We start from the raw sequence: 24,476 nt of genomic DNA on the forward strand, positions 1-24,476 counted from the left end.
CCCTGAGGTGGTGTAACTGCCCAACGTGTCCATCTTGCCAGCTGCCCAGATAGAGCCGACGTGTCAAGACAGGGGAACTGCAATTCAGAAAGAGCATAATACATGTCGAGCTGGCTAAATGGGATACCAGAACTTTATTATTACTCAAACCAGCCTCCCTGAAAATTTAAAGGCTAGACTTTTTCCAAGATAGTTTGACGGGCAGGGGCTAGGGTATGGGTGCTGCTGGTTTGGTCGGGGATGCAATCACAATCATAGGGGTGTGGAAAGTGGTCCTCTGGTGCTGACACCACTTCCGGCTGGGTGGATCACAGGACCTGTTGTCAAGCATTATGGGTCCAAGTGGGGCCGTCAGGTCATCAGAAATGCAAAAGTTTTAAAAGACATCTTAAAAGACCAATCTTAGGTTCTATAATAGTGATGCTATTTACAGGAGTAATCGAGGAAGTTGCAAATCCTGTGATCTCCAACATGGCTGATAATTGGCTAACTATATCTACATCTTAGCAGAATTCAGGACCCTCTCATAATCCTAAACTTGTAGCCTTTTATTAGTTTGATAAAGGCAGTTTAGTTTTGGAAAGAGCTGTTGCCATTTAAACTACAAACTGAATTTCTCCCAAAGTTAGCGTGGCCCATGGCCAGGAAAGGCCAAGGGCAGTCTGGAGGTTAAAGACAAGATAGAGTTGGTTAGGTCAGATCTCTTTCACTGTCAAAATTTTCCCACTGTTACAATCTTTACAAAGGCGGTTTCAGTGGGACCATGCCCAGCGTGATGGGCAAAGCCAGTGGGGAGTACAGCAGTGCAAGAGGACAATACCGTGGCTCTTAGATCTGAAGAAGAGACTATCTTTTGTTTATATAGCACATTGTTTGCAATGTTAACACACTACTCACATTTACATTTAATGTAAAATATGTCAGAAATCTCTGGCCAAATCAAAGTACCTATACGCAACCTTTGTTACCTACTAACTAACCCTGATTGTTATTTTACACTTGGCTTTGTTCTTTTCATACTGTAGCAACAAGTTTAATTTTTGAAATCAAAGAACTGTCAGTAGCATAATTGCTCAGTAAAAGTATTTTTAGCAAGTCTTCATTAGGAAGATACTTACCGGCTGCATTTCATTTGAACTAGAGGATCTATTCTACTGCTGAGAAATTGCTTTCATTTCTTCCTTGAGGTCTCAAAAACCAGATAAGCCTATTTCTTAGAGCTGCAACCCAAATTATTGGTTTATCTGTTATGCAGCACATAAAATAACCCAGATACCAACCTTACCAAGGTAATGTAGCTCTAAACCTGGTGCACAGACAACTCCCAGCTCTTAAATCACCTCCACACTGAAATTTTGCTCTCATTTCAAGCTCAGAGAGGTAGATCCTATACCTTTGCACTCCCCAGAGTATTTTCTGTTCTAATATTGTAGTTATTATGTATTTTAGAATTTGTAAAATTTTATAAAACTAAATCATAATACAATCAACATGTTTACCTTCCCCACTGGACCTTGAGTAGCTAAGGACTGGGATAATTCCTTTAGTCATTCGTGTATTCTTAATGTCTAATGACTAAGGCAGACATTCCTAATATTTGTCCTTCGTTTATCCTTCAAGATTCCTGGGAGGATGACACTTAAATGAGTCCCTTAAATGAGTGAAACCATGTAAGATGCTTTGACCAAGGAAATATTAAGCCAAAAGTCACCTTGGCCACAGCATGTAAAAGCCCATGTGCAATTCTCCATTATTTCTTCACATGATGCATGCATTGTGGAGGAAGATGGTGACAGGGAAACATACATGCAGAGCTGCTTCTAGAGTTGGTAGCTAGTCAGACATGAGCAGGGCAGGCGAGGCACCCCCTCCACCACCAGGAATGTCAGAAGACCATCAGGTGAGGATCAGGCATTTGTTAACTGTCTCTCTAAAATAATAATTGATCAGAGCCAGTGCCAGGGAAAAGCAGTCTCCCAATAACTAGAAAAACCCTGAAGTTAGTGATCAGTACCTTCCAGATAGGATCTTAGGAGCTGGGTGAGTGGGCTCAAGCATGCACACTAAGAGGCAAAATGATGGAGCTTAACTGGTATATGACCTTATGGGAACACTTGACTGGTAAGGGAAGAACGCCTCGAGTGAGCATGGCTACAACTTCAGTAAACACACTGCGCATGCTCCCCTCCCACGTGAGCAGGTGACTGCAGACACTCCACCCCAGGGGAAGAATCAGGGAAAAAAGGACACAACTTCCCAGAAGCCAACATGTAAAACCACAAGTCAGAAGTCAAACCGTGCACCTGATCTCTCAAGTCACCCACTTGGCCCTCTTCTAAGTGTATTTTACTTCCTTTCATTCCTGCTCTAATACTTTTCAATAAACCTCCACTCTTGCTCTAAAACTTGCTTCAGTCTCTCACTCTGCCTTATGCCACTCAGTCGAATTCTTTCTTCTGAGGAGGCAAGAACTGAGGTTGCTGAAGACCTGTACAGATTCACAGCCGGTAACACGGCCACATAGCAGATAGCTACCCTGGAGAGCACTCAGATACAAAATGTTTTAGTTAGAAATAAACTGTTGTGTTAAACTACAAAGATTTTGGTGGTGCTTTTTTGTTACTGCAGCAAAACCTAGACAATCCTGATGGACACATCAGAGAGTAGATGAATGATACAGATTTTAGAAGGAAGAAAAGATACCAGGAAAGGTAAAAGAGGGTGACTGCATCAGACGGCAGTCTGGGATGTGAGGGACATGTGGGGCCTGCAGTGCAAGAAACAATTAACAAAATCATTAATCCACTTTCCTTTGTCTTGTGTTTAGCCTTATATGGCCACAGCTATTATAACTGTTTAAGTAGAAGCTTCTACATTTACTACAGTCATTAAGAAATGAAACTGGTTTTGAATTTCACAATTTCACTGCTCAACTGAGCAATACCTGAGTATGTATCCTTTGACCAAGGCAGAGGTCCGTATTTAAAGCAGGTAGTTTTGAAAATGTTTTGCTAATCAGCAATCAACACATTTGTAACTCTCCACCCCCTAAAGCAAATCAGGTGGATGGTTACTCAAGCCTTTGCAACAGTTCCCTTTCTCTTCTTAAGGGAGGTGAGGAATGTGAGAACATAAACATTCTTTTAAAAAATTAATAGATTGGGTGGGGTGAGGGCTTCTGTGACGATTTTAACATGCAGACGTGTGCTTCAGTCATCCAAACTCCTGAAAAGGGCATCAAGCACCCTCTCCCATACTAAATGGAGCCCTCAGCTGGGGGCAGACAAACTGACGGTTTGCTGCCAGGATGAAGAAACAGGAGTACTGTGCCGGGAAACAATGACAGCAGACAAGCAGCTGAGCTTCAGAGAAGAGAGGCTGGGAAAACGGCCCACCACAGAAGCCTCCAGGAAAAAAGCTCAGGAGAGGTGAACAAGACAACAGGAACCGAAAAGCCAAAGGAAACCTAACCCAGAGTGAAGATGGATAGCTCATCCAAGGGAAGTGAGGAGCTGAATCGTCATAAACCAGGAGGAGGGCTGATCAGAGACTTCTAAAGTCCAAACCAGAGAAGGAGATGGTAAGCACAGCAAGTGGACCTAGGTTTCTGAACAGGATAACTTCCTTACCCAGCTAAGGGAATAGGGAGAACTTTCACTCTAGGCTGTAGGTGAAAAAAAGGTGGATTTGTGGGAACCATCCTCCTCCCAGGGTCTGAGGCTGGAAAAGGGATGCCTGCATGCCTGGGCCTCCCAGCCCCCACAGCCCCTCCTCCACACTGAGCTCCTCTTTGTTCCCTGACCAGGGCTGGGATTCTCTTCCCAGGGTCATTTGCACTAGAACTGCTCACCTCTTCCTTCTGCTCTGTTCCCACTAAGGTGATGCACAGCCATGGCCACTTCCTGGAAGCCTTCAACTAGGAAGGGTCTACCTCCTTCCTGGCAAATTTGGACTCCTGTCCTCTGTTCTTCCATTTGCTTGTCTTCTCCAGTTACCCAGCAACCAAGCTTTATTGGAGAAGTGACCAAAAAGGAGAGAAAATGGAGCAAAACCAAAGGATTCATATACTTGAAGCCACGCCATACTATCTTGATTGCCTCAATTGTATGAGGTCATCCCTTGACTCCCTCGCATGTCCATATTTTCTGACATATAAGAAAACCCAGTGTATTAGTCTGTTTTCACATTGCTGATAAAGACATACCCAGGACTGGGCAATTTACAAAAGAAAGAGGTTTAATGGACTTGTTCCATGTGGCTGGGGAGGACTCACAGTCATAGCAGAAGGTAAAAGGCACGTCTCACACGGCAGCAGGCAAGAGAAAAGAGTTTGTGCAGGGAAATTCCCCTTTTAAAAACTATCAGATCTCATGAGACTTATTCACTATTAGGAGAACAGCACAGGAAAGACCTGCACCATAACTGAATTATCTCCCACTGGGTTCCTCTCACAATACATGGGAATTCAAGATGAGATTTGGGTGAGGACACACCCAAACCATATCATTCTGCCCCAGCCCTTCCCAAACGTCTATGGCTTTTCCAGGGGCATGGTGCAAGCTGTCAGTGGATCTACCATTCTGGGATCTGGAGGACAGTGGTCCTCTTCTCACAACTCCACTAGGTGGTGCCCCAGTAGGGACCCTGTGTGGGGGCTCCAACCCCACATTTCCCTTCCACACTGCCCTAGCAGAAGTTCTCCATGAGGGCCCCACCCCTCCAGCAAACCTCTGCCTGGGCATCCAGGCATTTCCACATATCTTCTGAAATCTAGGCACAGGTTCCCAAACCCCAATTCTTGACTTCTGTGCATTTGTAGGCTCAACACCACGTGAAAGCTGCCAAGGCTTGAATCTTCCACCATCTGAAGCCACAGCCTGAACTCTATGTTGGCCCCTTTCAGCCATAGCTAGAGCATCTGGGACACAGGACACCACGTCCCTAGGCTGCACATGGTACAAGGACCCTGGGCCCAGCCCACGAGACCACTTTTTCCTCCTAGGCCTCTGGGCTTGTGATGGGAGGGGCTGCCTAAATGCTCTCTGACATGCCTTGGAGACATTTTCCCCATTGTCTTGGGGATTAATATTCAGCTTCTCATAACTTATGCAAATTTCTGCAGCTGGCTTGAATTTCTCCTCAGAAAATGGGATTTTCTTTTCTATCACATTGTCAGGCTGCAAATTTTCCAACTTTTATGCTCTGCTTCCCTTATAAAACTGAATGCCTTTAAGAGCACCCAAGTCACCTCTTGAATGCTCTGCTACTTAGAAATTTCTTCCGCCAGATACCCTAAATCATCTCTCTCAAGTTCAAAGTTCCACAAATCTCTAAGTCAGGGGCAAAATGCCACCAGTCTCTTTGCTAACACATGACAAGAGTCACCTTTACTCCAGTTCCCAACACATTACTCATCTCCATCTGAGACTACCTCAACCTGGACTTTATTGTTGTATCAGCATCTTGGGCAAAGCCATTCAACAAGCCTCTAGGAAGTTCTAAACTTTCCCACACTTCTGAGCCCTGCAAATTGTTTCAATCTCTGCCTGTTACCCAGTTGCAAAGTCGCTTTCACATTTTCACATATCTTTTCAGCAGTGCCCACACTCTACTGGTACCAATTTACTGTATTAGTCCTTTTTCATGTATGATAAAGACATACCCAGGACTGGGCAATTTACAAAAGAGAGGTTTAATGAACTTACACTCCGTGTGGCTGGAGAGGCCTCAGTATCATGGAAGAAGGTAAAAGGCACATCTCACATTGTGGTGGACAAGGGAAAAGAGCTTTTGAAAACCATCAGAACTCATGAAACTTATTCACTATCACAAGAACAGCACAGGAAAGACCTACCCCCATGATTCAGTTACCTCCCACCAGGGTCCTCCCACAAAACGTGGGAATTCAAGATGAGATTTGGGTGGGGCCACAGCCAAACCACATCACCCAGAAAGAGGGGGAAAAAGTTCCAGGGTTCATTTTTCCTCTTAGAGAACTTTTCTTCTACCTAAAGAATTGTAACAGCAGAAAATTTGAGACTGAGGGCTTGTTTTGTCTTTACATATTTTGTTTATTAAGACAAGGTATTAAGATGTTGATTCCCAACCTTTACCAACCCAATATTATTCAGAAAAGCAATGAATAGTTTCAACCCAGCATTACATTTCAATATAAAAGAACTAATAAACACACAGAATTGGTATGAGTATGTGTGTTGGTCCTGCTTCGTGGTGAGGTTACTGTAGAACATGATCTAGTTGAGCCCCCCAAAACCATGAAAAACGTGTTTTATCTCACCAACAGGCCACTGCTGGAACCTATGGGCAAAGGAACCGAAGGTGTGATTAACCTATTCAACTATTTGTTACTTCGTGAGTGTAGTTTTGGCAGGCATTTCAGAATATGTTCAATATACTGTGACAAAATTTATCAAGATCAAAGTCCCACATAAAGGTTTTATCATTCCTGTGAATAGGCTGACAATGCAGAGGGTGTCTGGGAAAAAAAGGCAGGAAAAGAAAAAACATTGCTAGGTAATTGCAGGGAAAGAATGCCAGTTCCTCATATAATAGCTTCTCCAATTCCAAACCCTAGCCACCCAAGTTTATGCATAGAAATGGCACCTGATTCACATTCAAGCAGTCCTAGCTTTTGACCAGAGGTCCAGGGACCCCTCAGGACCCTCTACAGTTAAGCCTAGCTTCACTTTCAAGGCCAGACCTTCCCTTGCCTTTCCCTTTATCCTCTATCCAAAGAGGGATTGAGCCTCTGCCTTGCCATCATCCTTGCCAGTGCCCACTCTGTTCATGAGTTTCTTCTCATGATAGCGACACCTCCCACTGTCACATCTTCTAGCATGTCTCTTACTAGGGCCCCTCCATCCATCAAGGGTCCTCTAGAAAAGGGCCTATCAAAGATGTGTGGGCAAGGTTCAGAGGTCCCAGGAGATGCTATAGCACAAAGGGACCAGTCAGGACAAGCCTTGAACAGTCCAAGGCCTGGGGGCTGAGCTGAGACACAGCTGTATTGGAGGCTGGAGAGAGCTGATGCGATTGAGATGGGACTACTGAGGGGGAGCTACTGTTATAGGTGGTCACAGACATTGCAAGCACCCCAGAGAACAAGACAGCAAGCAGGAAGAATAGAGACTCCTGGCCTCTTACTCCTCCTGACCTCCCACTGACTAAACCCAAACCTAAGCCAGAGGACAACAGAGCCCTGGTGATGAATATCCATAACGGCAGCCTCCATGGTGCAGACTAGAACAGGGAAGGGCAGAGAGGACTCAGGATGCACAAACAGAATAACCAGCATAGCTGCCGTGGGCCCTGATGCTCCAAATCCTCCTCCCTTTTTTCTTTTCCTTTTTTTTTTTTAAACTGCCAGTTACTCTGTAGAAACCACCAAGGGGGAGTTTCCAAAATCATTCATTCAATAAAGTTCTTATGGTCACAGTCCTCTATTCGGGTCTGGCCTTCATCATGAAGGTGGTAAACAGCCAGGCAGACTCCTGACCTAGGCAATGTTCTGATGAGGAAGGTCACCACACTTCGGAGGCCTTAGCACCAGTGCTACTAAGTGTGGTCTGTGGATGCAGCAATAGCAGACCCTGAAACTTGATAAAAATGCAGATTACTGGGCCCTGTCCATGAGCTGTTGAATCAAAATCTCTAAGGCTGAGGCCCTGGAATATGTGTTGTAACAAGCCTTCCAGGGATTCTGATGCAGGCTCCAGTCTGAGGGGCTCTGCTTTAGCCTCATCCTTCACCACAGCCTGAGACTAACCTCTCAGAGACCCTGGACTGAGAAGATAAGCCTAAGGGGCTCCGGACTCTTAACTTTCTCATGATAACCTTCAGCAGGATACCAATTTTTGTGAAGGCTCAGCTTCCTTATTTAATTTCTACCAATATAACCAGTAAGATCTCTTTTAGCTCTTCAGAGAGATTGACCCCGGAATCCCTCAGATATGTAATTGCAGGTGCTGATGATGATGAAAGCAATGACAACAGCAGCAGCTCACCCTTACTGAGCATCCCGTATGTAACCAGGTGGGCACCGCCTGTGCTTTAGACGGTGAGGCTGCAGCATATAGAAAAGCTCAGTAACTTGCTTTTGAGTGTATAAGAGAAAAAAAAAGACTTTATTGTAGTTATGAAAAGAGTAAAGTAAGAATGTATGTGAAAGCACTTGGTGAAGGTAAGCATTATAGAAATGACTGATGACAGTGAACACACAACTACAGATGGGCTTTTTTAAGCTCTAATTTCATTTGAGATACTCAAGGTAGATTAGAATATGTCTAGGCAGTTTTTTTTTTTTTTTTTTTTTTTTTGAGAGTTATGTTCCAAGAGTAGTGGGAAATTTGAATGCTTTAACATTAGTCAAAAGAAGAGAAAACCACCTGGTAAGATCTCTGACAGACACATAGGGTTGCTGCTACTAAGTGCTCTTCTGACATCTCTCCCAGAATTCGGTTTATGGCCAAACAAACCATTTAATCTTCTAGAAACAGATTTATAGATATGTTCTTTTTACTCTTTTGATATGACAGATTCTTGATTTAATTAGATTCCTTTCCCATTTTCAAATGCTCCCTCTACTAATGCATTAACTTCTCCCTCCCCAACTAAAGAGATGTGGCTTATATTAAAGACCCATCTTTCCATTTGTCTAAGATCTGCCCCAAAGTGTCCTATCAGTTGAGTTGGCATCTAAACACAGAACACTGCTTGGACCTTGGCCAGACAAGGGACAAGAAATAAAACCTGATTTCCTATCTCACTATTGGTTCCATGATGGAATACTAGTATTTCATTTTAGAGACAGACTCAGAGAGGGTATCTGATTTACTCCAGGTCATGCAGCCCTTAAGTGATAAACTCATTTAAAAAAATGTTCTATTAAACTACAGCCAAACTGCATTTTAACAGATTGAAACAGGTATCATACTTCCCCTAATCTCCAAAAGTTATGACATCCTCTTCTCTACTTAAAAAAAATTTTTTGCAAAGATTTCATACCTACGTACAAGTTCACAGCACAATATAATGAGTCAAACACTTGTAGTGTTTGTTCATTACAGTCAACATTTAGAGTGTCAAAGCAAGCAGAAGTAATAAGCTGTTCACTTCCCTCAACAGTAACAAGAGAGAGTAAAATAAACTTACAGTCAGCACCGAAGTCCTAAGCGTTAGGCAATCACAAGTATTTGCATGTACACCTCATAACAGCTGCAGGTAAATGATTTGACAAGGTCAAATTCAACTGAGCCACAAACCCACCAATGGGACTGAGTTTAAGTTGCTAGACCAGTTGGGAAAAAATACAGGAAGACAACCAGCTAGAATGCAAAAACCCTGCTTTTCAGAATTGTAACTTTAGTAAAGGTTTGTTTTGCCTTGTTAGAAATCCTGAATGTTATTTTCTCTACAGATAATACAAAGAGTACAAAATGAAAAGGATTTTATAAGCAAGAAGTCAATGTCCCATGAACAAAGCAGATGAATACAAAACAGATTAACTGAGTCACCTAAGGTAAGATCTGCCAACTCACTACACAAATTACAGTGACTCAGAGGCATGTCTTAAACCCAATGTCATTTAGTTATATTCATGGTTCTCAGTTTTAGGAAATTTATATGGAAAGCTTAACTTTTAAATTTTGCTTTCCTAAAAAAATCTGTAAGGAAACTGATAATAAATTAGGTATGCAGACAGATACACACACACACACACACACACACACATATATATATATATATATATATATATATATATATATATATTAACCATCCCCCCCAGTTTAGAATTTTTGTTTCTTCTACCTTCAACATTACTCTAAGGCTACTAATGCTTTTGGTAGGAAAAAATTTAAATTTATTCTCTCTTGACAGTTAAGTCATTACCTAAGCAATATCATCATTCATTTAGATTGTTAATATAATCTTAATTTACATTTTTCACACTTCATAAATAAATTGGGATTGTTTGTACGCACCACATCAAGGCTGTGATTTACTATGATATTTCTATAAACTATGCAGCTATTTTTTTAAAATGAAAACCTGGCTTACCATAGTTCCTTTATTCAAAGGCACCAATAATTTTAAGATATACCATCAATTTAAAAAAAAAAAAAAAAAAAGATATACCATCAATTTAATACCAGCTTTAAAGAGAGAAAAACAGTAGGTACTTCTTCAAATGATCACAGCAACCATAAGATATATCTCAACTTTGAAAGTGTCAAGATGAAAAAAAAGAAACTCTAATCAAGGACATACATTAATTATCTTGTTAAGAGAGGATGCAGAAGAAGTGTTAGATTATATAATATGGAGTCAGACTTCTTGGGATCAAATTTGGCTCCTTCTCTTCTTGGGTAATCTTAGGCAACTCAACCTATGTCTGACACATTTTTTTCTTTGGAAAAAGAAGACCATGAGACCATCTGCGACATAAGATTGTTGTTACCAGGACTAAATGAGTTACTGTTCTTAAAGTACTTGAAACAACCTGATATGATAAATGTTATATTAAGATTTGTTAAATATTAATAGTCATCATCATTATCAGCACCACCACTTATCAGTACTTACTGAAGCATTTGCTAGATTCAGAGGTAAATGATTTCCAATTCAACAAACTAGTAAAATATTTCAACTCAAAAAAAAATTACTAGCAACTGAATGAGTACTTATATCACATTTTTAGAGGAACGGCAGAGAAAAGGTAAAATAATTACAAAACCATGATGCTGCTCTCTGGAAGGCAAGTTAGGGAAGTACCTTCTAACCAGGGGTCTTGTGGCCCAGGCTTCAGAATATCTACAAGCCCTGTGAAATGAGATGCAAAATCATGTCTGCATGTGCATTTCTTTAGCAGCGCTATCTTTTGATTGTTAAAAAGGCCTGGAATCCCCCCCAAAAACAAAAACAATTAAGGGTAATTCCCTTCAGGTAATCATAGTGCATTAATAGGTAAAAATACAAAAATTTAATTAAAAGATACTGTGTATTCTCGACGTTTTTATTCTGTTGTAAATAGGTTCAGTTACTTTGACAGGTGTGTGTACTTTCAACTTCCTAGTCTGAAGTTGCTTAAATATCAAGCATGTTACTATCAGAAACATAAATCCTGAGTTACAAGGAACTCATTCTCCCGCTTCCAGTTTTCCACACAGGCCAGAAAAGGAGCTCACATGTTTTATAAATCTCCAAGTAGATGTGTACTATGGAGCTGAGAAAACAATGACTTCGAGGACAAGTCATCCCAAACCTTCATGTTTCTTGTACAAAGGCTGGTACTGCTTGCTGGGAGATGACTGACAACTACTCAGCTCAAGCCACGGCCAAAGCTTGTGAATAAAGACTGATCCTTTCTTATGAAGATAAAGAGTACACTTGTGGTTACCAGAGGTAAGGAAGGGTGGGGGGAAGAGGGGATGAAGAGAGTTTGATTAACAAGTACAAATATACACTTAGATATAAGCAATGGACTGGCTGTGGTGGCTCACACCTATAATCCCAACACTGTGGGAGGGCAAGTCATGTAGGTCACATGAAGCAAGGAATTCAAGACCAGCCTGGCCAACATGGCAAAACCCCATCTCTACTAAAAATAAAAAAATTAGCCAGGTGTGGTGGCATACACCTCCTTCGGAAGGAGGTCGAAACATGAGAATTGCCTGAACCTGGCAGGTGGACATTGCACGAGCCAAGAAGGTGCCACTGCACTCCAGCCTGGGTGGAAGAGCAAGGCTCTGTCTCAGAAAAAAAAGTAATAGATCCAGTGTTCCATAGATGAATAGGGGCCTGGAGTAGAGGCTCACGCCTGTAATCCCAGCACTTTGGGAAGCCAAGGAAGGCAGATCACTTGAGATTAGGAGTTCAAGACTAGCCTGGCCAAGTAAAACCCTGTCTCTACTAAAAATACAAAAATTAGCCAGGTGTGGCAGTAATCCCAGCTACTCAGGAGGCTGGCAGGAGAATTGCTTGAACCCAAGAGGTAGAGGCTGCAGTGAGCTGAGATCCCAATACATTTCGACCTGGGCGATAAAGTGAGACTGTATCTCAGAAAAAGAAAGAAAAAAAATAGAGTGACTATAGTTTAACATTAATTAATCGTGCATTTCATTTCAAAGTAGGTTCAAGAGAAAAATTTGAATGTTCCTAGTGTAAAGATAAATATTTAAGGTGATGAATATCCCAATGACCCTTGATTATATGAATGTATCAAATTATCACATGTACCCTGAAAATACGAATCAATAAAAATAACTAAGTAAATGACTGATCCTGGAAGCCATTACTAAAGACAGTGGAAAGAGAATGAGCTGTGCTTTGCACTAAGACTTGAAATGTTTCCTGCAACCACTGTTTCAATACACAATATGTTGTTATCCTTTCCAAGTCTTAGACAACATGATATTGCAGATAGGCTACAGTCTTTGAAATCAGGTAGTCCTGGGCTCCATTCTTTCTCTGCTATTTCCTAGCTGCTTAGCCATGGGAAGGCTGTTACACTCTGGATTGTAATTTCCTCATAGGTGAAAATACCTCCTCCCTTCAGGGGACTATGGAGGCTTCAATCTGAAGAAGACCTGCCACAGTGGCATCTGTGGATTTTCCTTTGTCCATACCCATTAACGAATGACTTACCATAACAACGATTTGCTACAAAAAATTAAGTCATTGATTTTAACTATTTTATCTTCATATAAAATCTTATGATTTCTCACAAACGACTTCTAGATCACATATCATTACTGGAAGTATCTGTAGTCCTAACAAAGATTGTTATGCAATATTGAGGGGGAAAAAATCACAAGTACTCAATGACCAGTGTCTTATTTTCTACGTTTCCATCTATTGTTAGCTACACAAGTTGCCAATTACTGCCACATCAATTTAAGAGAAAGTACAAGTATGAAGTGAAGCCTACTTCTTATGGAAACAGTATTTAGACACCACCTAAAATACTCACTATATGTTAGGATATCATGTGCTTTGAAAATATAGAATCCGACATTGCATACGAAAGCAAAAATGTTTGTGTCTAGATTTCTATAAATATGTCCATGAAAGTCCATTTGCCTAGAGTAAGCATCCTGCCAGGGAAATAACTATTTAAGTTCCAAAGTACTCAACACTTTATATTATCTCTATTCTTAGAAAAACCTGATCCACTGTGTATGTCATTACAAAGGTAGAAACTGAGGCTCAGAGAGGTCGGAGAATAACTCATGCAAAGATATCAACTGACGGCACTGAGATTCAAACCCACTCTGAAGCCACAGCCTGTGTCTTTTCCTGGGATCTAATTATGTAACTGAAGTGTGGTAGGTAGGGGTTAGGGGGATAGGAAAAAATAAGTAAATAAAGTATTAACTTGCCATGGAGTTCGTTTGCTTTAATTCACATGAAATTAAACGAATGTACAGTTTCTTTTCCTTCCTCCCAAATAAATACTTTGAAGTTGGCATCCACAGAGTTTTATTTTATCTGCAGCCATAGCTAACATGGTTTTACACCAAGGATCAGGATAGTAGTTTGTCAGTAAGCAGAGGCAGTGAAGTCAGTATTTCTCACATAAGTTCAGAATGTGTCCCTCATATCTGATCTGACTCACCTTTCCTGGCAGATGCATGCCTCTCTTAATGGCCTTTATCTTCTGGCTACCATAAGCAGATGAGAACAAAGTAAGCTGGGCAAATTCACAAGGTTTTTGAATTGACCTTGATCAAGTGAGCATGGCTGACTTTCCTTATGACCCATGGATGCTGTTTTGTTTTGTTTTCTCTTCTGTTTTTTTTGTTTTGTTTTGTTTTGTTTTGTAGAGACACAGTCTTGCTTTGTTGCCCAGGTTCGTTTTGAGCTATTTTTAATTTAAGTTAATATTAGTTACCTTTCACCTATAACCACAATGCTTCTCCCCACTCCTCCTAAACCCAGGAGGTCAATAATAAGCTTCTGTGTGTCAAATGAAAGTTTTAAGTCTGGCATTATCAGTGACATTTATTAACCTCTCTCAGAATGGTAAGATAATATCAGCAAGTATATAAGGCTATCATAGTTTAGAGTAAATAGATCCTTTGCCCTCCCAATGCATTTGAAGGAAAACTAAATTCAGAGCATGGATTTGGCTCTATGGAAAGAGAATACCTAGATGGAAACCTCCCTTCTGGCACACACTCTGTAACCTTGGGCAAATTATATCTGCATTTCAGTTTCTTCATCTGTAGAACGCAAATAACAGCATCTAACTCATAGGCTTATAGTAAGAGTTGAAGTTTATATAAGAACATGAATCGTACATAATTAAGTGCTACCCTATGTTAGCCATTGATTTCAATTTAAATACAAAGAATAAATGGCATGCTTTGCCTGTAAAATAGGTGCCTAAAATGGCAATAAATTGGGCATACTTGTATATAACTTGGATCAGTATGTATTTCTCAATCAACAAAGTCAAGTTTCTAGCAGAGGAGGGTACTGAGTCATAGCTAAAGCACTCCAGCTTGGACAAAGGGAAAGGGATACTTTGTTCCTTTTTGAGAGGGAATCCTTATAAAAGAAAAAGAGAGAACTTCATTCAGAGGGCTACCAGCTGTTCTCAGTTTCTCAGTTTTGAAGAGCACTGGCCACAGGAACCCTTGCTAGTGAAGGGTGGTTAAACAGAATTAGGCCCTTTTGATGTCCAATCCAAAAGCTGGGAATCACTGAAGGTCTTTGGTGAGCAATTTGGCACAGTTGGTGAATCATTCTGGCTGCTGTAAATGAAATAAATTTCAAGATGGTGAAGACAGAGGCAGAGGCTGCAGAAAACATCACATCAGCCAAAGCCCAAAATAAGTCAGTCCCAGCATTCTGACAGTATATATAGAAAAAGGGAATAGCTGTTATCAGTTCTTTTATTAGGGGGAAACTATCAGTTTTAGAAACAACCTGATGAGAAAGATTTAAACAGAAACAAAACAGTAAGGTAGAAGGCTTAAGACCAAGGGAAAAATAATGCAACCACTAAGAGAGGGAAAAGATGGGGAAATAAATGGTTGTTTAAAAAAAAAAAAAAATCAGTGCTCCTTGGGAAAACAGATGATTTCAGGGTTTCAGGTCTGGAGCAGCAGAGTATGGACAAGATACACTTAGAATATCTTATGCCAGAAAAGTAAGAAAGTTATTTGTGTTTACTGGGGCCATTTAAAAACTATACAGGAGACAAGGACAAGCCAAGCACCAAAAAGGATATTGACTGCGATGGACAGAAACAAATACATTGAGATTCGTAAGTCATTAATGACACTTAAAAAGAAAAACTGACTCGTTCTCACTGGAGGTGGTTAAAGCACCAAACCATTACTCCGATAGCTGATAAAAGGAAAAAAAGTAAGACTTTCTCCTGTCTATCCTGCATATTGTGAATTTCAGGAGACCTAAATAATTTGTGAGGGAAAGTTATTGATAGACAGAATTCTAATTAATAAACGCAAGAAGAATGATGGATTTAGATTATCACCATTTTGCAACCGCTAATGAAAAGGATGTAGGCTACAAATATCTATGACGCTGAAATCATTAAGTAGAAGGTATACAGGTAAGTGACACTATCCAAACTCACAAATCAATCTGACCATCTCAAAAAGAGAGATATTCGGACATTATGTGTCTCACAATGTGATGCGATACGTTTTACACAGCACCATCTATGAAGGTTCCATGCCTTTGAACCTGAATCTAATCAAGCCTCTATATTTAACTGCCAGGTTACAGGAAACGGAGATAGAGGAACAAGTTAAACAACACCACAAGGAATCAGTCCAGACAGTAGGATATTCTATTGCACAAATGACCCACTCTATTCTGCAAATCAATGGCATGAAAAGGGGGAGGGGAAACTATTATAAAATAAAATAGATTTAAAATCCTAACAACTAAAAATAGTATGTGGATCTTGTTTAGCTCCTGGTTCCACCAATCATAAGTAAAAACATATCTTTGAAAAAATTTGAATATGGGAATATTTTAAAATTATTGCTAGTAGTTTAGGTGTGAAAAAGGCAAAGTTTTGCTGTTGTTTTTAATGTCCTTAACAGGATGTAAACTGAAACATTTGTGAGTAAGACAACATGACGTATAGGATTTTGTTTTAAAATACACTAGCCCCTACAAAAATGTATGGAGGGTGAAAATAAATAAAATAAGACTGGCAAAATGCTAATAACTGTTGAAGCGCAGGTGATCATTATACCATTCTCTCATAATCTGTGTTATACAATTTAAAAAATTAAAGGGGGCCGGGTGCGGTGGCTCACGTCTGTAATCCCAGCACTTTGGGAGGCCAAGGTGGGTGGATCACGAGGTGAAGAGATCGAGACCATCCTGGTCAACATGGTGAAACCCCGTCTCTACTAAAAATACAAAAAATTAGCTGGGCATGGTGGCGCGTGCCTGTAATCCCAGCTACTCAGGAGGCTGAGGCAGGAGAATTGCCTGAGCCCAGGAGGCGGAGGTTGCGGTGAGCCGAGATCGCACCATTGCACTCTAGCCTGGGTAACAAGAGTGAAACTCTGTCTCAAAAAAAAAATAAATAAAATAAAAATTAAAGGGTTTTGTCAGGAACTCAAGTTGTGCATTACCTTGCATCGTAGGAGGGCCCCTAATGCAATGCACAACTTGGGCCCTCCCACAATGCACAACTTAAGTCTTTCTCTCATTTGTCCTAAAGAGGTGCAAAGAGTCTTAACCAGTATGCATGCTGAACACAGCTAGAAGTGACTGAACTGAGGAACCAAGGAACTCAAATGACAGGTTGATTTTTTCCTAGTTAAGTTATAGCCTACAACATAGTGAAACCCCCAGTCTCTAAAAGAAATAGGGAAAACAAAATAGCTAGGCATGGTGGTGGGTGTCTATATCCCAGCCACTCAGGAGGCTGAGGTAGGAAGACTGCTTCAGCCCAGAAGGTCAAGGATACAGTGAGCTGTGATCGCACCATTGAACTCTGGCCTAGGTGACAGAGCAAAACCCGGCCTCAAAACAACAACAACAACAACAACAACAACAACAACAAACCTACAATGCACCTGGGTTGAGCAACACAACCCACAAAGAGCTTTGTTAATGTCAGTTGATGTCAGATTGTCCAGGTGGGAGCCCAAGGCAGCATGAACAAGGACCACACATATGCCTAAATCAGATCTTGGTCAATACAGGAGTTGAAAACTCAACCAACTTAGGCAATGCACAAAGCTGCGTCTTTACTCATGGTAATGGATTTCTGTTAACTTACCCCTGAAGTCACACAGCTCCAGTGTAAAGGTATGGCCCATGAGACACAAAGCTGGTCTACAAAAAGAACCAAGCCATGATTTGTCTGCATTAGCATCACTACCCAATCCAAGGTGGTTAACCAGACAATCTCAGATGCTAAAAAGTCACCAACGAACCAGTCTGATACATATTCTACCTGTATCTCTCTTTCTTTTAGACTCCTTGTGTTATGAAGTGTTATGTTTATTCACCCTACAAAATTCTTATGTTGAAGCCCTAATCCCCAATGTGATATTATTTGGAGATGAGGCTTTTGATAATTATTTAGGGTTAGACTAGGTCATGAAGGTGGGGCCCTCATGATGGGATTAGTGGCCTTACGAGAAGAGGGAGCCCAAGGGAAAACCATGCAAGGATATACGAGAAAGTGGTCATCTGCAGGCCAGGAAGACAGCCCTCACCAGAAACTAAATCAGCCTACACATTGATCTCAGGCTTCCAGCCTCCTGAACTTTGAGAAAATAAATTTCTGTTGTTTAAGCCACCCAGTCTATGCTACTTTGCTACGACGGTCCGAGCTGCCTAAGACAAGTACATATTTCACTTGTTTTTCTCCTCCTTTCAACCCCCTTCCTATCCTCTTCCTGGGGAAGATTCCAAAATCACAAAAGTGGTTCCTAGGCAGCAGAAAAGGGAAATAAATAGTCTAAAAGTATGGGTTTTCAACATTGGAAAAACTGACAATCAATCTTTCTCCAATAAAAACTGGTCATGCACTTATGAAATGTGTTTGGAAAGTTCCAAAAAGAAGTAATACAGTATTAGAATTGAAAAAGGTCAATAAAACATACATTATTTGAGGTAACCACATTCAGAGTAATTAAAAATAAAAATAGGTATTTGACAAGGTATATAACATCATCCCAGGCAGCAAGAAACATGAGTTTAAACACAAATGAATACTATAGATCTATTTATACAGAAACCCTCAGCAATTCTTGTCACAGATTGCCTGCCGGCCCTCATGTCTTCAGTATTCTGTGCCATGAAAAAGTAACTGTCAAGGATAATAGGAACACAATTTGACCTACTTTTCCCTAGATTCCTGCAAAGTCTTTAACTCCGGTTCTTGTTTATTTCACCACCACATCTTGGGACACATTTCCTCACTTACTTTGCAGACAATCCTACATGCCACATGTTAAGGTCACTGTGGGCAATTCCTAAACTCTCTGGGTCACCGACTTTTAAGAATGTCCCATCACACCCAGAAAATCCTCAGAAAATCTTCTGAGACGGACCTGGGATGAACCATTTTCCATCTGAGATGGAAAATGTCTAGGAAAAGAGGAATGTAGCCTGGAGAAGCTGAAGACCTACATCACTTCTGACCCTTCCCTACCGTAAAGGAGGACGTATCAAAATAAGCGGCTCTCCCTCGCTCTCAAGTTTACACAAACCTATCTCTGAAAGAGCTAGAAGTCTCCCAGTAAGGTCTTCTAAGACAGACAAGACTGCATTTCAAAAATTACAGCCAAACGGGAAAGAAAAGTACACTGTTGCGAATTCTCATTAAAGACCACTTAATAATAAATTTTTTGAAGATGTAGAACCCACTAGAGGTGCCATCAAGCCCTGGTAAGCGGGGAAATCTGAGTAAGTCAGCTCTGTGTCCTGAGGCCCTGGCAAAGCCTCCTAGGTGGCTTCCTAAAGATCCCAGGAGACAATCAGCAGACCTTTCCTGCCACTCTTAAAAATACAAAACATGTCTGACCTCCTCAGGTCATTAGATGCACTTAGAACCCAATGAGGGACACTCCTTCACCAGGAAATCGTATCTGAACACACTATCAGAAAGTCAATATTTAAGGTTCTTGGAGGTGTGCACCCTCCTGCTCAAGAGGGTGTCCAGGAGTATTAAGTGCTGGAGACACTGGAACCCAGAAACTGGAAGCTCACCCAAGAGCTTCTGACTCCCGGGTCTCCCCCTCAAAGGTGGAGGCCACCAAAACCAGTCCTGATGCCCAAGGCTTGCAACGGGACCTCCAAAACAAGCACACACATCTCATGCATCCTGCAAGCTGGGCTGCCGCTCGCAGGGCCTGAAGCTGGCGGCTGCGACAGGGCTGGCTGGCTGTTGGATGCTAGACACCTGCAGCTTCCCCTCCAAGAAGAGGCAAACAGCTCTTCTTCCGCCGACGTCCCGCAGCCTGAATCCGGGAGCCCTGGGGTTAAGTCAGGTACAGCTTGCGCGGGGAGGGGGGGTAACCGTAGCTCAAAGGTGGCACCTCAAAACCCCGCCGTCCCGGGCCCCTCTTCAGCCGGGTCCGGCAGAAGGGCGTCCCTTCCGCCACCTCCCCAACTTCCAGGCGTCCCCCGCAGCGGCCTGCGGGGTGGGCGCGGGCTCCACGTGCGCGCCGCCCGTGCCCACTTGGCCAGGATCGGGCCACTCACCCGTCCCCCGGCGGCGCTCCGCTTCCTCCGCAGCGTGAGCCCGCTCCGCAGCAGCGCGGGCAGGTCCCTCAGCCGCGGCCGCAGCGATGCCGGCGGCTGCTCGCGCTCGGGCTCCCGGGCGCTGGGGCTGCGGCGCAGGGCGCCGTCCACCGCCACCACTGCCGCCGCGGTGGCCAGGGCCGGGCTCTCGCACGGCGGCTGCATCTTGACGGAGCCCACGGCCATCCTCATGCCCTGACGGCGCTGCGGCGCCCGGGGCTCCTCTCCACTGCGCTCGCCTCCGCGCGTAGTCCGCGCCTTCGCCAGGAAGCGAGAGGGCGCGACTGCGGCTCCGGCGCGGGGCGTGCTGCCAGCCGCTGCCCATTGGCGCGCGCCGCGGCCCCCGCGAGGCTCAGCCCCGCGCGCCTCCCCTCCTCGCTCTTCCCCTCCCCTCCCCGCCCAGGTGCGCCGGCCCCGCCCCGCCTGCCCTCTCGCCGGCGCGCTCTGCCTAGGACCTGGCCCCCTCGGATCTCCCACTGGGGATCCGGGAGGAAGAGGGCGCCTTGGGCGCCGGCTCCATCCACAGGTGCGGAATCCCAAGAATCTCCACCAAGCCTGCTCTTCTGCCCCTCCCCCTGTCCCCTGCCCCTTAAGTTGAAAAGTCCTGCTTCACTTCACTTTTCCGAACAGCTAGGGGTTGACTTGGACTTCAAGTGTGTTGGGAAGTCGTCCGCCCTCCCGTGCCTTTTGCACAGCCTGGCCCCTCATCGTATTCTTTACTCCTAGGAACTGTTTTGGCCAAGGAACTTCAAAACAGGCACGCTACAAGGCAAACACCACGAGGCAGAATTGCTTTGCGCTGACTCTTCTTGGCACACGCACGCGTCCTTAAAGGACGCGGGGAGAAAACTTGTGTTGGTTTTGATAGGTGTTGAGCAGAGTAGCTGCAAGTCTGGTGACCCGAAGGTGAATCTCTGTTAGCATGTCAGAACCTGAACTTCCCAGAAAGCCCGCTGCTGTGATGAATGTGCTTGGTGAACTGCAAAGGCCTGCCGTGGTGTGAATCATTGTTTACACCCTTCCAGGAGGCAGGAATTCTGGATTACTGAGAGTGAAACTATTCCACCAGTGCCTTCAACGCCAGGGAGGGTGAATCGTCACATCCCAGCTCAATCTGTCTTCAACAAGGGCCAGCCAGGGCTTTGACTTCTCATCAGTGGGGCACTGCGATCCTCATCTTTGTGTAAGACTTAGAAGAGCTGAGTAAGCTTATCATATATTTTTAAAATGACAAGTAAGAATCAGGCAGTCAGGGCCCCGAGCTGTTTTACGGTTGTGCCCTCAGCCACTCACATGGTAGGTGCTTGGCAAATATGTATAAAAACATGCCATGTAACAAAAAAGGAAGAACAAACTATAACCTTTGCCCATAAGGAAGGTAAGATTTAACATAGGAGTAGATAAACATCCAGAAAAAAACAAAGATAATGCACTTGTACTCTTCCTAATTGCCAAGTAAGTGTGGGTAAGACCACTGCAGGCCACAGGAGAGAAAAATGCTCTGGCCTGGGATGGGCAAAGCTAAATCCAAGAAAGGAAGGAAGATTAAACTGCACCTTAAGGATGAGTAGGGAAGATAAAACCAGGCAGAAAGGAGGGTGGGTGTCCTTCAAGTAAGGAAGAAAAACATGAAAAAACACCAAGGTAGTATCACACAGAACTCACTGGGCACTGAAAATATGTCTTGCTAGTGAAGGGAAAGATGACATAATAAAGAAGTAAGAGAAAATACCAGAAAGGGTGCTGGTACACACTGCAGGCCTGCAATCCTGCCGCCTGAAGCTGTGTGTGTGAACTGGAAAGGACTCTATAATAGGACTCCTTAGTCCATTACAGTTTCCAAGTACCTATCCCATGTATTTATCCAAGGCTGAAACTGCACTTGTATGTTACCATGTCAGACCCGATCAGTTTTTACAGTGTTAAAATATTTCAGCTCTAGTTGGTAATTAGTCATTGTCTTGAGCCCCAGAGTGCCACTCAACCCCATACTTCTACCTTCCCCATGACATATGACTAAAGGGTGAACACCTGGCCCACTAGAAGCCCTTCAAGACACTCAGATTAGTGGGTGCTTGTGCCCTATCACCCCCGAAGACACCACTGAATCATACCATAAACCTACTCTGCTCCAAAATAGAACACATGTTCCATCTCCTGGTCCAAGTTCCTGGTCTTCACGCCCCTTCACACAGTTGCTCAATGCAAGGCCAAGGAGTTTAGACTTCATTCCATAGATTCTACGGGACAGACCTAGTGTTTAAAGCCTAAGGAGGGCCTTTAGAGAACTGGTTTAAGTTAAGGTGATAAATGACAAATGCCATTTAGCCTCAGGATAAAAACAGGCAACAACAGGTATTAGTAGGATGCATAAACAGAGGAGGCATGTCACTGTTTAGCTCAAATCAAGCAACCTTTACACTCGCTGTGCCCTCTGCCTGGAATAAGATTCTTCTGCAATGCTGTCCAACAGAACGTTCTGCAATGATGTGCATGTTCTGTATCTGTTTTGCAGCCACTGGCCACACGTGACTCCTGAGCACTTGAAACCTGGCTACCATGACTGAGGAACTGAATTTTTAACTTTCTTTAATTTTAATTCAAATAAATTTAGATAGCAGCATATGGCTAGTGGCTACCATATTAGACAGTGCCTAGAAATCCACATTTCTCTCAGTGTCTTTGGTTTTTAAATTCAAATGTCACCATTTCAGTGAGGCCTTCCATGATCATGTGATTTGAAGTTGCAGTCTTTCCCATCTATTCCTTTCCTCATACGCTTCTCAGCGCCCCACAGAACCTGCCACCATCCTTATTCTACATATTTTGCTTATTTACTCTGCCTATGTTCTGCCTTCCTACAACTAAAATGTATATGCCATAAGGACAGGGCTTCTTTTCTCTTTTGTTCAGCATCTAGAACACATGAGTTGAATAATTGAATTATTTCATATATGAAAACTAAGTTTTCAAACAGAGCTTAAGCTGGATTTCTACACAAAATCTAATTTTGCAGTATTGAAAGCTTATAAAAATGTAAATCATATAAAAATACATTAGGATGAATAAGATCTAGTGTTAGAATGAATGAGATCTATCTAGCACAATAGGGTGACTATAGTTAACAATAATTTACTGTATATTTTAAAATAACTAAAGGAGTGGAATTGAAATGTTCCTAACACAAAGAAATAATAAATGCTTTAGGTGATGGATAGCCCAATTACCCCGATTTGCTTTTTGTATATTATATGCCTGTATCAAAACATCACATAAACCCCATAAATATGTACAACTATGATTTACCAACAATAAATTTTTTTTAATATGTAGATCATATTTGTGCCAAAATCACACAAGTCAATGGGACCACTTGCCAGCCATTTGCAATGTTTCCTAGAGGGTGGGGTACCAGAGCTGAATTTTACTTAAGAGAATGAGCTCATCAAAGTCAAAGTGTGTGTAAAGACCCATGGTAAGAAAACACAAATTTTAAGGGCTATTTGCAGGATAGGGAAATTGGAGAACAGGAAGATCGCTCTGACCATGAACTAGCTACAAAGTGATTAAGGCCTGAATTAGTTGTGAAAATGGAAACAGAAATAAGGGGTTAGATGTTAGACAGTTCAAAAGAAGGCTCCTCAGGAATAGGAGCAGTAGAAAAATACTTCCGATGGTGTCACAGATTGTATTGTCCTAAGATGGACACTTCAGCATCTCCTATCCCCCAAGCTCTTCTGCAATGTGATCTTGCTACTCCCCACATAAAGAGATGGAGTTTTTCTCTCCATCCCTTTGAATTTGAGCAGACTTTGTGATATAGGAGTTAAGAAGAAATCACCTAGGTAAATAGCAAGGGTATGCGAGTCCTCCATAAGGTTTTCCTCCGTTTTAATGAAAAGCAGTCCCAAATCATTGTCTAACAAAGAACAGCCTGTAAAGTCGAGCTGCAGAAATGGACAAGCAAGCTGGCAGCTTGCACAAGTGAATGCCAGCAGGAACTGGGGTCTAGACATGTTCAAGATGGTGGCTCCATCTTCCCTTCTCTGCTAGCCATGTGTACAGTCAGGAGCAGACAAGATGGTGCAGCCAAGGGGAGAATTCATTTGCATAATAAGATTAGGATGAGGCAACCAACCTTCCCTATGTGCTATGTAAATGTCACACCTGATCGAACCAATCTGCGAGCCTAGGTAAATCAGATACCGCCCCCCCCCCCAAGCCAGACTATAAAATCTAGCACATCCACCATCAGCCAGTGTTTTCCACTCATTAGACCCCCTTCTCTCTACAGAGAGAGATGTTTTTCTTTCTCTTCTGCCTATTAAACCTCCACTCCTAAACTCCTCGTGTGTGTCCTAAATTTTCCTGGCACAAGATGACGAACCTTGGATATGTACCCCAGACAATGTAGGCGCCTAACTTGTGAATGCTCTGGCCAAAAGAGTAAATAGAGGTGACTTCACCTGTTCTGTAAATAGCCCTTGGTTGGCCTGGCAGCTCTCACTTCCTGTAGTCTTGGATTGCTTGGCCTTGGGATGTGCCTACTCAGAACCCAGCCTCCTTGCAGGGAGAAGCCCAAGCCACATGGAAGCCCTGGAGAGTTGGTCTGGCAGCTGAGCTCCCAGTAAACAACCAAGATGAATTGCTGGCCATTTGGGAGCCACTTTGGACACAGTCCAGTTGAGCCTTCAGATGACTCCTGTGCT

At 42.8% G+C, this 24,476-nt stretch overlaps 1 protein-coding gene across 5 annotated transcripts in view; it reads right to left on the reverse strand.

The window, feature by feature from the left end:
- RAPGEF5 (Rap guanine nucleotide exchange factor 5) overlaps window positions 1–24,476 on the reverse strand; it is a 487,242-nt gene that overhangs the window by 234,437 nt on the left and 228,329 nt on the right. Inside the window, exon 1 of one of the 5 annotated variants that reach the window (XM_003935110.4) lies at window positions 19,729–20,054. The exons of 3 other annotated variants lie outside the window; for them this stretch is intronic. In XM_003935110.4, coding sequence (XP_003935159.3) covers window positions 19,729–19,959 — 231 coding nt within the window. In that variant the 5' untranslated portion in view covers window positions 19,960–20,054. Of the gene's footprint in view, window positions 1–19,728; window positions 20,055–24,476 lie in introns of those variants that run through there. One more of the 5 variants, XM_010345669.3, reaches the window with a different exon arrangement.

This window comes from Saimiri boliviensis, chromosome 10 (assembly GCF_048565385.1).
Source record: "Saimiri boliviensis isolate mSaiBol1 chromosome 10, mSaiBol1.pri, whole genome shotgun sequence".
Taxonomy (NCBI): domain Eukaryota; kingdom Metazoa; phylum Chordata; class Mammalia; order Primates; family Cebidae; genus Saimiri; species Saimiri boliviensis.